The sequence below is a fragment of the Populus nigra genome, chromosome 9, assembly GCF_951802175.1.
Source record: "Populus nigra chromosome 9, ddPopNigr1.1, whole genome shotgun sequence".
Classification (NCBI taxonomy): domain Eukaryota; kingdom Viridiplantae; phylum Streptophyta; class Magnoliopsida; order Malpighiales; family Salicaceae; genus Populus; species Populus nigra.
In genome coordinates this window covers 2,091,564-2,105,234 of record NC_084860.1, presented here as the reverse complement: position 1 = coordinate 2,105,234, position 13,671 = coordinate 2,091,564, and the positions used below count along the sequence as shown (strand labels likewise).

At 33.5% G+C, this 13,671-nt stretch overlaps 2 protein-coding genes across 2 annotated transcripts; both read right to left on the bottom strand.

The window, feature by feature from the left end:
- Positions 1-372: 372 nt before the first annotated feature.
- Positions 373-13,353, bottom strand: LOC133703286 (cysteine-rich receptor-like protein kinase 15). The gene is made up of 7 exons (XM_062127748.1): positions 12,461-13,353; positions 12,236-12,352; positions 2,134-2,339; positions 1,763-1,973; positions 1,433-1,670; positions 825-975; positions 373-734 (listed from the first exon to the last, which is right to left on the bottom strand). Exons 1-7 carry the CDS (start codon positions 13,281-13,283, stop codon positions 429-431), a joined length of 2,052 nt encoding a protein of 683 aa, XP_061983732.1. The 5' UTR covers positions 13,284-13,353; the 3' UTR covers positions 373-428.
- Positions 9,965-10,959, bottom strand: LOC133703288 (cysteine-rich receptor-like protein kinase 10). Its single transcript, XM_062127749.1, has 2 exons — positions 10,413-10,959; positions 9,965-10,322 (listed from the first exon to the last, which is right to left on the bottom strand). The coding sequence occupies exons 1-2, from the start codon at positions 10,554-10,556 to the stop codon at positions 10,017-10,019; spliced, it is 450 nt and encodes a 149-aa protein (XP_061983733.1). The 5' UTR covers positions 10,557-10,959; the 3' UTR covers positions 9,965-10,016.
- Positions 13,354-13,671: the final 318 nt, after the last annotated feature.

The window sequence follows — 13,671 nt, the reverse complement described above, 5'->3', positions numbered from 1 at the left end:
TTTTCCACTAATAAAAGACAAGAATTCCTTGTCTCCTCATATTTTTCCAGATAGATATATTTTACATGATTTTGAGGTGGATGTTTTCGTCGCAACGCCGCACACGTGCGACACTGTATTTGGTTTCTTTGGGCGTAAACTTAGTCTCAAGCAAAGGGCAAGGAGGCATCAGAGGCCCATAATTTGGAGCAGCCATAAATAGAAACTCTCTGTTCAATCATTACTATATACATAAATGATTTTTTGAAGATTTTAGATTCCATTGCAGCATGAAATATGATTTGTATGTAACATAATATTTCTCATACTGCGAAGAAAAACAAATCAACAAGATATGTTTCTATCTGTCTGGAAATGTCTGTGTTTGTAAGGAAAAACAGTCGAAGGACCTACAACTTCATTCTCTTAAATTACAACTTAATTTACGGTCACCGTGGTGATAAAACGGAAATGGTTAATTCATTGCCAGAACAAACTTTCTGATTTGAGGACTGACCTTCCATGGCAACAAATCGGCCGATAGAAAATGCTGGCTGTTTAGGGATAGGGAGTGTTATGGTATCACTTGCCAACATATGAAGCACAGATGACATTGTGGGTCTATCTGCTGGATCATCTTGCACGCAGAGCAGCCCAATGTGGATGCATCTCAGCACCTCAGTTGCCACGCTTGATTTCTCTAGCATAGGGTCCATCAATTCCAGTCCTTGACCATCAGACCACAGTTTCCATGCCTGAAAAGTTGAGAGACTTCCTGAATTGAGATAACAAAAATCATTGCTAGTAATCCTTTTATGGATAGAAAGATAGGAATTGTAACCTACAAAAGTGAGAAGGCTTTCGCCTTCTTCTGAGAGATGAAAGCCAACGTTCCCTTTTCCACTGATTATCTCTAACAGCAACACTCCAAAACTAAAAACATCTGATTTTACAGAAAAAAGTCCCGCCATAGCATACTCTGGAGCCATGTATCCGCTGTTTTGAATCGACACAAGAGGAAACAAATTGCTTTATATGCATGAAGAGGTTAGCAAAATTCTTTTGCATCATATAAATCAGTGAAGAATGCACCATTGTGAACCTTCGCCACCTCGCTGGAAAAATAATATTTGATATAAAATTATTTTTTAAATTTTATTTAATAATTTAAATTTTTTAGTTTAATTAAATACTTTTTAAAATGATATTAAAACCATGATGACAGAAAGTTCATGAGTTCCAATCTTACTATATTATAGAGTATAGTTATGGAATGGTTATAGATTTGTATGAGTAAATTATTTTTTTTAAAAAAAAGTTATTTAATGGTTTGTTTTTAAATTAAAATTATTTTTTCACATGAATAAAGAAAAGAATAAGAAAATCCATTTGTTCCCAACAAATATACAATTGAAAACAATAACACTGGGAATGGAGATGTAGTAATTCTTACTAAGTTCCGACAATTCTATTCGTGTTAGCCTCGCTTTGATTTCCACCGAAAATCCTAGCCATTCCAAAGTCTGATATCTTTGGATTCATCTCATAATCAAGCAAGATGTTGCTTGTTTTGAGATCCCTGTGAATAATTCTAAGACGAGAATCTTCATGAAGATACAAGAGCCCCCGTGCAATTCCATTGATAATGCTCAAGCGTCTTTGCCAGTCAAGCAGGACTCCATTTCTGGAACCTGAGTAGCATCAACATAAAAATCAAATCAGTTACAGTTTCTGGTCTTTGTTAAAAAAAAAAATTCAGGTGTTTCAAGTTTAGGGGTCTAACCAAAAAGAATGACATCAAGGCTTTTGTTGGGCATATACTCGTAGATAAGTAACTTTTCATTTTTTTCCAGACAGCATCCCAGGAGTCTGACAAGATTTCTGTGTTGTAATCTGGCGATTAAAACGACTTCGTTCAGGAATTCTCTTTGTCCTTGACCAGAAGTTCTTGAGAGCCTCTTAACTGCAACTTCTTTGCCATACTCTAACGTACCCTGAGCACAAACTATTCTAATAAGCATTAATATTTGTGGGCCAAAGTGTGATGCATTTTCGAATTTGTGTAATGAGAGATTGACAAATAACAGAATTCGATTTTTTCTTTTTGTTTTTTTAATGAATAAAGTAATTGACTTGATAGCCTTGATTACGTACCCTGTATACTGGGCCAAACCCTCCTTGACCAAGTTTGTTTTCATCAGAAAATTGCTTTGTAGCTTCATTTATAACATCTAGCCGGATCAAAGGGAGGTCCTGGGATGTCACCTCTCCTTGAATATCTTTGTCTGAATAGTCGTCCCCAACAGTTGCTCGTCCTGCCCAGTCGAGTAATTGATCCTCTTGGATATTTCCTATTTCCTCTGCAGGAGATATTGTGAAGTGCTAATAATTGATTATATAGGTTTCGAACATCATGTAAATGTGCATCAAAACTTTTGTTCTGTTTTTCACCTTCTACCTACTAGCATTTTTTCATATGATGACCTGACTAGAAAAACATATTTGCAAATTCAAAGGTGTTAGGAATTCTGGTTCAAAATTTTAATTTCTTGTCAAGATTATATCTCAAAAATATTTGGAAATCGCCTGCAAGTATATAGAAACTAACTAGGTAGTTCATATATATAATATAAAATTTTTAGTACCAAGACTTTCATATCACATGCATACCTGTTCTCAGATTCGTCCTTCTCCTCCTGGTGTAAGTGCAAGCACTGAAAAATAGCACAACAATAACTGCGGATAGGCCTGCACCGACTTTGATCCACATCGATTTGCTTCCATCTCCTTCACAGTGACAATGTTTTTGTTGCACATCATTATTCAAGATAACAAAATCTCATATTAAAGAAATGATAAGGAAGGATTTTGGAATGATAAAGAAGATAATAGAACCTTTTCCATCTGCTATTGAGCCTGAAGATGGTGGGAGGGGAACAACTGGCGTGGATAGTGGTGGTGGAGACATTGCCACAACGGCAGCTTCGTTGTAAAATGAATAAGTTTCAAATCGAAGATGACAGCTTGGATATAAGACTCTTCCTCCTTGCTTATTATTACAACAAATTGATATGCTGAGGATAGCTTGTAGAAGACACTGATTACAATCATGTTTAGATAGATCCGGTGTGCACTGCACAAGAACGTATAGAGACTGAAACGCCGTATAAGAAACTTCTTTGGCTGCAAACTTTTTTTCACCTGATGGCGCACTTGCAGCTACATTAGCAGCATCAGATATAGTATTCACCAGTCGCTGGTTAAATTCTACATCAACAGTCATATTTTCTACATTCCACTTGTGAAACCAAGGCGTTTGGCTCAAGCTGGAGAAGATGTTACTGTTAGAGTAGCGCAGGAAGCACTGATCATACCACATGATAGCCTCCTTCTCGATTGGACACCGTCGGACTACCTCGTTTCTTGCAAGGTTCACACATTCTTGGCAAACTTCGACACTAACATCGCCACGGCAAAGAAAGAGGCCATAGACCTCAGAAACATCATGTCCTGTAGAGGCGTTATAGAATCCGTTAATGTCATTGCGGGCTGCATTGGCGGCGAGTGAAGAGAGAATGATATTTAAATTGGCTCGATACGGGCTGTTCCCTACGAAAGTTGTGTTTGAGCATACATGATAAAGCAAAAAGATCTCCTGTGCTTCCGTGAGGGTTGCAAAGGAAAGCAGGAATATTGAGAATTTCAGAGCGAACATTTTTTTGATAACTGATAAGGTTTTCTTGCTCTTAATTATTTTGGGCAACAGAGTCGTCCTTCCTTTTACATGGAGGAGCTCCTTGCCGCAAGTCAATGGCAAAAGTCAAGTGAGAAATTTCATGGTCTGTTTCGTTAAGAAAGAGTTGCATGTTCCTAATGTGAAACTCCATCCTTTTATGAATTACTTTTCTTCTTCTTTCTGTTGTTGCCTTTTTTTTTCTACTTCTTTTGCTATCTTCATATTAGCTAAAAGTAAATAAAATCTCGACTATTAACTAAAAAGAATCAATGATGGTGATTGAAGTAGATAAGGGACAAGGAGATGTCACCTTAATAAAACTTAACTAAGTTCTGATATACTGTAATATATTAACCTCATTTTTCAAAAATTTGTTTCAATTTTTTAAGCATGACCAAATATTTCACTTAGAAATCCGTTTAAAAAGAAAGTTTTTTTTTAATGTATGATATTTTTAAGTAATAGGAGCCATATGATCATATGGTATTTTTGCTGAATGATAAGAAAAACAAAATGCTTTAACTAGTGTAGATATCTACTAATGAGTGTCTAGCTCATTAGAACTCTCTTGCAAAGAGAGAGAACAAGGATTCTCAATTTTGAAGGTTAGATATTCAATTAACATCACTATTTTCGTAGCATAATTATATTTATTAATTTTGTATATAAATAAATAATAAGTAACGCATGAAACTTGTGCTCCAAGTCTTCAAAAATTAACTATACAAGTTTTAAGTTAAATTTATAGTTCTTCGAGATATGAGAGGAATTGGAGTATTTTTAAGCATATCCACACTAAAAAGAGAAATCAATTGGAGCATCGCAAACTTAATAACCTAGTTTACATCCACTATAATTTGAGATTAAAAATAAAGTATTTTCTTTTCTTTAATTCTTCAAAAATTATTTTATATTAAGTAGCATTATTAATACTTATATAATGTACCTTCTCTTTGATTTTGTAGGAATTATTAGAAATGATAAAATTATAATCCAATTAATTTTAAGGCATTTTCTAACACGAAAAAATGAATAGTAAAAAACAATACATCTTCTTTGACAACTGAAGAAGTAGAAATCTTTCACCGTGATTTATCAATCATGACTATTCAAGATACTTTAAATCAAGAGAACAGACGATTTGATCTTTTAATTATTAGTTTATTTGAAAATAAAATATTATTTGACATGCAATGTTTATTGGTTAATTATGTTTTAATTATAGATTTAATAAATATAAATGAAATTGAAGATGCATGTGATTATGAAGATATATAGGAGTATGATGATATTTCGATAGATATTAATGAGGTTAGCTCAATCTCATTGATATTTGATTTAAATTTTGCTCTTATAAATACTAAAGAACACAATATCTATATTCAACCAAAGTAAAGATGTTGTTGTGTTAGAAAAAATATGGTCATTCCAATGAGATCTTTTACTTTACCATTTTTTTTTATTCTACTAGTGTTAAGTATTTAATATTTTTAAAATCTTTTGCTTTCATTATACATATGAGGATGTTAATTTATATATTATAATGTAAAATGGAGTTTGGATGTTGTCACTTTATATTTTCTATATTAAATTATTTATCTCTAAAACAACTTATTATTTTATTTTTTTTATCTTTAATATTATCTTTATTTTAAGTTAAGTATGTTAAAGGTTTGTTTATTTTAAAAATAAATGTACCTTTTAATCTGTTGATGTTAATTAATTATCCTAGTATATATGTTAATGTGATATTTTCTTGCATTTTAGCTAAATTTTATGTCAAAACAAATATATTAATATATATTCTGGTTCTTAACCTAGATTAATCCACTTAATTCATCACCCGGTTATTTCATTAAGTCAACTACCAAATCAAGTTTAATAACAACGCTTTATACTATAAGTCCATCAACATGCTGGCCAATTCAAGTTTTGCAACTGCGTTCTTGATGCCTGGACAAAGAAGTCTTTGATGCTGAATTTGGGTTCCTTGGGCGTAATCTTAGTCACAAGCAAATGGCAATGAGGCCTCATAGGCCCATAATTTTGAACAAGAGGAAACCTGCATGAATGCACCAACTACAGATGGTCAACATAGATCCTCAAGTGCCCGGTGTTTTTACACCCAGATAGATATCAAAACTTGATTGGGGGAGGGGGGTGTTTGATCATTCTAGCGTGGATTAAACGACTTTTAAGAGTTAAAATAGCTGTCACTGAAGAAAATGTCGGTGTGAACTTCTACAATTTTTAAGATTTTTGAAGGAGCATTTTACAATCAATTTTGGGCCTTTTATATATATATATATATATATATATATATATATATATATATATATATATATATAATTTTTGGGATTATAAACTTATACATAAAATGCTTTTTCAGTATTCAATAAATTAGTTTTAAAAAATAGAAAACAATAAAAATCCTTCTTTAAAAAAAATTATATGTTTTAAATTACATATGGTCTGATTATTGTGTTTTATTTTAGTTAGTCTGTGCATTTATTTTCAACATGCATTTTATACATATTATTCATACATTGTATATCAAAAATGGAATACTATCTTTATGCATAACTTGCTTTAATATTTAAGAGCACACAAAAGCTTCTATGTTGGATGCAGGACTAGTGATCTGCCTTATGTCTATTGATCCGAGTTCAAGTTTGTAAATCATCCAACTCAAATATGAGTACTTGCTTTGCTTAGTAGTGATGGTCATAATATCTTAATCATTTCTTGCAATACCCTTACATTGTCTTTCAGTAAAGATTACTATGTAGATATTCTAAGACCATTTTAAAACTAGATAAAAAATATACTCGGTTTCACTTAATTACTACAACCTTAGATGCACGCTCTTAATTATTCATGTTGTATTAAAGACAAGCATGACCATAAACATTATGTATAAGGCATGTTTGCAGAATTTTGAGTTAAAACCATAGATTCGGTAAAATATTGATGTGTGAATTTATTTCATACATTTTATAATCATCATTGTTTTAAATTACAATGTTTTGCTTGTTTCTTAGCATGTTTGCTTTTAATTTTAAGTCTTATTTTGATATGTTTTATATGTGTATTTTATGCATCATTTCAAGTGTGATTTTCCTGATTTTGTCAGTTTTGATTTATTTCAGTAATTTTTTTTATTATTAAATGTAGGAGATAATAAAATGATAAGAATTGAAAATTTGGAGATGTAAAAGATCAAAAATAGATGCCTAAGTCTTGTTCTTCTCAAGTAGACATAAATGAGTTCACTTTAAAGAAGATTAAAAGAGTAGGAAGTTTCCTGCAAGAAATTCCGAGACCAAGTTTCGGTAAATGGGGTGTAAATCACGTTCTACAAGTCCGACTAATGTGATTCTTGTGGCCATGAACAGATAATTGATAGATTCACATTTCTTATGTTGAACACGTTCTCAAAATCTATCATTATACTAGACATACGTTTGGTGCAAGTTGGTGCAGCATTTGCTGGAAAGATCAGCGAACATGGACATGTCTCGGTATTTTGGACATAACTCATTCTACAGACATCCATCTCATGTGATTCTTGTTTCCATGGAAAGGTAATTGACAGGGATACATTCCATATGCTTAACACTTTGTCAAATTTGATCAGTATCATGTTGGCGTGAGCTGTAACACATGGGTAATGGGAGATATTATAGAAACAGAGATGGAATCTCACGATAGCATAATTATAGGAACTTAATTTGTATAGCCTAAAATAGAAGATTTACTCTGTTATTATAAATATGTAACAAACAAGTGTGTAAAGATCAACCAGAAAATAAAAGAGTAATTATTCTGATATGGTATCAGAGCATTTTAGCTTTTTCTGCTTCAAAAATCCCTAGTACTTGTCCTTTTTTTTTCCTCGCTTACCATGACTTCAGAAGCTAATACAGAGCATTCTGATGTACCTCAACCAGAGTCCATGTTTATAGAATTCACCAAAAAAATCATTGAAGCTCTTAGCAAAATCCAGAGATGATCAACAATTGATATGCATAAACTTATTTAAAATTATATTGATTTAAATGGATGCACTACCAGAAATTTACTTAATAGCAACGGATTTATCGACAGAATATTTCTGTCAGTAATTTGAGGTCGAACTTACCAACAAAACTTTTTCCGTCCGTAATTCCATTGGTAACTACCGATGAAAAGTGTCCATCGGTAGTTACCGACTGAATTACAGACGGAAAGTTCATAATTAAAAAAAAAACGGTTCCCTGATGTGGAGGTTTTTGCGGGTGATTTTTACCAACGGAATCACCGACAGATTCAAAACAGCAGCTCTGTACGGTGATGTGACCGTTCACCGTTTAAAATGCCGATGGAATTACTGAGGGATTCGAAATGGCAGATCCATACGGTGACGTGTCGATTTTTCCATCAGAATAGCTGACGGACTCACCTATGGATTATTTTGTCGGTGAAACCATCGAAAAAAGTTAATATATGCCCTCTCTGATGACCCTCTCCTCCCCTATTTCTCTTTCTTCTTCCTAATCCCAACTTTCCCCCATCTGCAAACAACCAGCCCCCCCCCAAACAAAAATTTCTCTCATCTCAGCACAACAAGTTATATTTCTTGAAGTTTTGTGGTCACAGCATCCGTGTTCTGATTTACCAACGGATTTTATCAATTTTTGTAAGTAATTCTATCTTTTTAAATTTTAACATTTAAATGTTAATTTTATTGTTTTTTAAGCATATGTATTTTGTTAGTAGATGTACATGTTTTATTGTTATTTCTCAAACAAACTTGTAGTATATGAATGTATAATTTTATACATGTTATGGTTTGTTTTATATTTTGTAAGATTGTATTTGTTTGTAAATTGTTAAAACTTTATGGAATTACCGAATTACATGTGCTGTTTTGAAATAATTAATAGCTTACTTAATGGGCCCGTTTTAAGTTTTATCAATTGCATTGTGAAGTGGTAATTTCTATAAATTTCTATATATTAATTTTTATGGACGTGGATAAATGATAATAAATATTTAATATTTATGAGAAGTTGTGATTGGTTTGTTGGATAATCTCGAGGTAAATTAATATTTTTGCAAGTTTATTTATCTAATTTAGTTAATTAATATATGATATCATCATAATTTTATAGAGGTTCGATATATGGTAATAATAGTAAAGTCGATATGTAGTCTTATAACAACTAGAAATTCCTAATCCTAATGAATAAAACACTTATTATATTTATATGGTAAGAGTTTGCTTTTATACTAGTATAATAGTACCAAGATCCAAGGCACTAATTTGGAATCTGAGATGGAAAAAAGGCGTAATATATATTCTGATTTTTGAAATGCAGACATTTGACCGGTAAGGATGATCAGCAATTGATATGCATAAACTTATTTAAAATTATATTGATTTAAATGGATGCAAAGATCCGCACTTATACTCAATACGCTTATGAGTTATTGCATCGATATATTCTAAGAATAAAAACACAAAAAACATACATTATTTTTGTTATCTGGAATAATTAATCAAAAGCAGCATATATATTTTAGCTTAACAATCTTTATGGTCATAAGATTTAATATAATTTTTAAGAGAAGGGTAATTTTAAAAAATGCATTTAACTAAGGTTATAGTAGCTTAGTTGTCTTACAGAGGAATGATTGAGAAAATAAAAATATATAAAGATAAATTACTAAGTTTCCATAACTTTTATTCTAATATTTCTTTGATAACATTTTACTTATTTTGAAAAACATACATTATTTCTAATTTTAACTGATTTTACATTTATTATTTTTCAGATATTTATGGCTTTATCAGGCCTTAAGCTCATTGAAATATGATCAACGGGCTGGATCCCTTCGAGAGATAAGATAGCAAAAATGATGCTTCCTCTTTGTTTGGGTTCTTGCCTTCAAGGAGCAATATTAATGATGGTTATTGATGCCTGGACAAAGAAGTCACTGATGCTGTATTATGTTTCTTTGGGCCTAAACTTAGTCACAAGCGAAGGGCAAGGAGGCCTAAGAGGCCCATAATTTGGAGCAGCCATAAATAGAAACTTTTGGTTCAATCATTACTATATACATAAATGATTTTTTGAAGATTTCAGGTTCCATTGTAGCATGAAATATGATTTGTATGTAAGATAATAGTTCTCAGACTGCGAAGAAAAACAAATCAAGAAGATATGTTTGTATCTGTCTGGAAATGTCTGTGTTTGTAAAGAAAAACAGTCGAAGGAGCTACAACTTCATTCTCTTAAATTTAAAACTTAATTTACAGTCACCGTGGTGATAAAACAGAAATGGTTAATTCATTGCTAGAACATACTTTCTGATTTGAGGACTGACCTTCCATGGCAACAAATCGGCCGATAGAAAATGCAGGTTGTTTAGGGATAGGGAGTGCTATGGTATCACTTGCCAACATATGAAGCACAGATGACATTGTGGGTCTATCTGCTGGATCATCTTGCACGCAGAGCAGCCCAATGTGGATGCATCTCAGCACCTCAGTTGCCACGCTTGATTTCTCTAGCATAGGGTCCATCAATTCCAGTCCTTGACCATCAGACCACAGTTTCCATGCCTGAAAAGTTGAGAGACTTCCTGAATTGAGATAACAAAAATCATTGCTAGTAATCCTTTTTTGGGTAGAAAGATAGGAATTGTAACCTACAAAAGTGAGAAGGCTTTCGCCTTCTTCTAAGAGATGAAAGCCAACGTTTTTTTTTCCACTGAGTATCTCTAACAGCAACACTCCAAAACTGAAAATATCTGATTTTACAGAAAAAAGTCCCGCCATAGCATACTCTGGGGCCATGTATCCACTGTTTTGAATTGACACAAGAGGAAACAAATTGCTTTATATGCATGAAGAGGTTAGCAAAATTCTTTTGCATCATATAAATCGGTCAAGAATGCACCATTGTGAACCTTTGCCACCTCGCTGTAAAAATAATGTTTGTCATATTTAATATAAAATTATTCTTTAAATCCGTATTAAAACCGTGATGACGGAAAATTCATGAGTTCTAATCTCATTATACAAAGTAGTTATAGATCTGGGTGAGTAATTATTTTTTAAAAAAATTTATTTAATAATTTAAATTTTTAAATTGAAATTATATTTTGAAAAGAAAGAATAAAGAAAGAATAAGAAAGTCCATTTTTTCCAAACAAATATACAATTGAAAACAATAACACTGTGGGAATGGAAATGTAGTAATACGTACTATGTTCCGACAATTCTATTCGTGTTAGCCTCGCTTTGATTTCCACCGAAAATCCTAGCCATTCCAAAGTCTGATATCTTCGGATTCATCTCATAATCAAGCAAAATGTTGCTTGCTTTGAGATCCCTGTGAATAATTCTAAGACGAGAATCTTCATGAAGATACAAGAGCCCCCGTGCAATTCCATTGATAATGCTCACGCGTCTTTGCCAGTCAAGCAGGACTCCATTGCTGGAGCCTGAGTAGCATCAACATAAAAATCAAATCAGTTATAATTTCTGGTCTTTGTTATACAGTAAAAAAAATCAGGTGTTTCAGGTTTAGGGGTCAAACCAAAAAGAATGACATCAAGGCTTTTGTTGGGCATATACTCATAGATAAGTAACTTTTCATTTTTTTCCAGGCAGCATCCCAAGAGTCTGACAAGATTTCTGTGTTGTAATTTGGCGATTAAAACGACTTCGTTCAGGAATTCTCTTTGTCCTTGACCAGAAGTTCTTGAGAGCCTCTTAACTGCAACTTCTTTGCCATCCTCTAACGTACCCTGAGCACAAACTATTCTAATAAGCATTAATATTTGTGGGCCAAAGTGTGATGCATTTTCGAATTTGTGTGTTGAGAGATTGACAAATAACAGAATTCGATTTTTTCTTTTTTTGTTTTCTTAATGAATAAAGTAATTGACTTGATAGCCTTGATTACCCTGTATACTGGGCCAAACCCTCCTTGACCAAGTTTGTTTTCATCAGAAAATTGCTTTGTAGCTTCATTTATAACATCTAGCCGGATCAAAGGGAGGTCCTGGGATGTCACCTCTCCTTGAATATCTTTGTCTGAATAGTCGTCCCCAACAGTTGCTCGTCGTGCCAAGTCGAGTAATTGATCCTCTTGGATATTTCCTTTTTCCTTTGCAGGAGATATTGTGAAGTGCTATTAATTGATTATATAGGTTTCGAACATCATGTAAATGTACATCTTGTTTCGACACTTCAAAATTTTGTTCTGTTTTTAACCTTCTACCTACTAGAGAAAAATTTACGGAATTAAAGCCAATTACTCAATCTCTGCCTAATTTCGTCTTCTTTTCAAGCTTAACCACAACATATTTGCAAATTCAAAGGTGTTCGGAATTTTAATTTCTTGTCAAGATTATATCTCAAAAATATTTGGAAATCACCTTGCACGTATATAGAAACTAACTAGGTAGTTCATATATATAATATAAAATTTTTAGTACCAAGACTTTCGGTACATATCACATGCATACCTGTTCTCAGATTCGTCCTTCTCCTCATGGTGTAAGTGCAAGCACTGAAAAATAGCACAGCAATAACTGCGGATAGGCCTGCACCGACTTTAATCCACATCGATTTGCTTCCATCTCCTTCATAGTGACAATGTTTTTGTTGCACATCATTATTCAAGATAATAGAATCTCATATTAAAGAAATGATAAAGAAGGATTTTGGAATGATAAAGAAGAAAATAGAACCTTTTCCATCTGCTATGGAGCCTGGAGATGGAGGGAGGGGAACAACTGGCGTGGACAGTGGTGGTGGTGACATTGCCATGACGGCAGTTTCGTTGTAAAATGAATAAGTTTCATATCGAAGATTACAGCCTGGAGTTAGGACTCTTCCTCCTCGCTTATTATTACAACAAATTGGTATGTAGGAGAGAGTTAGGTTAAGACACCGATTACAATCAGATGTAGATAGAACCGGTGTGCACTGCACAAGAACGTATAGAGATTCTTCCCACGTATAAGAAACGTTTTTGGCTGCGAACTTTTTTTCACCTGATGGCGCACTTGCAGCTTCTTTAGCAGCATCAGATATAGCATCCACCACTCGCTTGTTAAATTTTACATCAACAGTTATATTTTGCTTATTCCACTTGAGAAACCGAGGCGTTTGGCTCAAGCTGGAGAAGATGTTGCTGTTTGAGTAGCGCAGGAAGCACTGATCATACCATATGATAGCCTCCTTCTCGATTGGACAACGTTGGACTACATCGATTGTTGCAAGGTTCACACATTCTTGGCAAACTTCGACACTAACATCGCCACGGCAAAGAAAGAGGCCATAGACCTCATAAACATCATGTCCTGTAGAGGCGTTATAGAATCCGTTAATGTCATTGCGGGTTGCATTGCCGGCGAGTGAAGAGAGAAGGATATTTAAATTGGCTTGATACGGGCTGTTTCTTACGAAAGTGGTTGTGTTTGGGCATGAATGATGAAGGAAAATGATCTCCTGTGCTTCCGTGAGGGCTGCAAAGGAAAGCAGGAATATGGAGAATTTCAGAGCGAACATTTTTTTGATAACTGGTAAGGTTTTCTTGCTCTTAATTATTTTGGGCAACAGAGTAATCCTTCCTTTTACATGGGGGAGCCCCTGGCCGCAAGTCAATGGCAAAAGTCAAGTGAGAACTTTCATAGTCTGTTTCGTCAAGTGAAACTCGAACTGTGGACTATTGAAATATGAAAAGTAGAAATGCAGCAGCCGTGCTTTTATGCTTTTTTTCTTCTTCTTTCTGTTGTTGCCTTTTTTTTTCTACTTCTTTTGCTATCTTCATATTAGCTAAAAGTAAATAAAATCTCTACTATTAACTAAAAAGAATCAATGATGGTGATTGAAGTAGATAAGGGACAAGGAGATGTCACCTTAATAAAACTTAACTAAGTTCTGATACACTGTAATA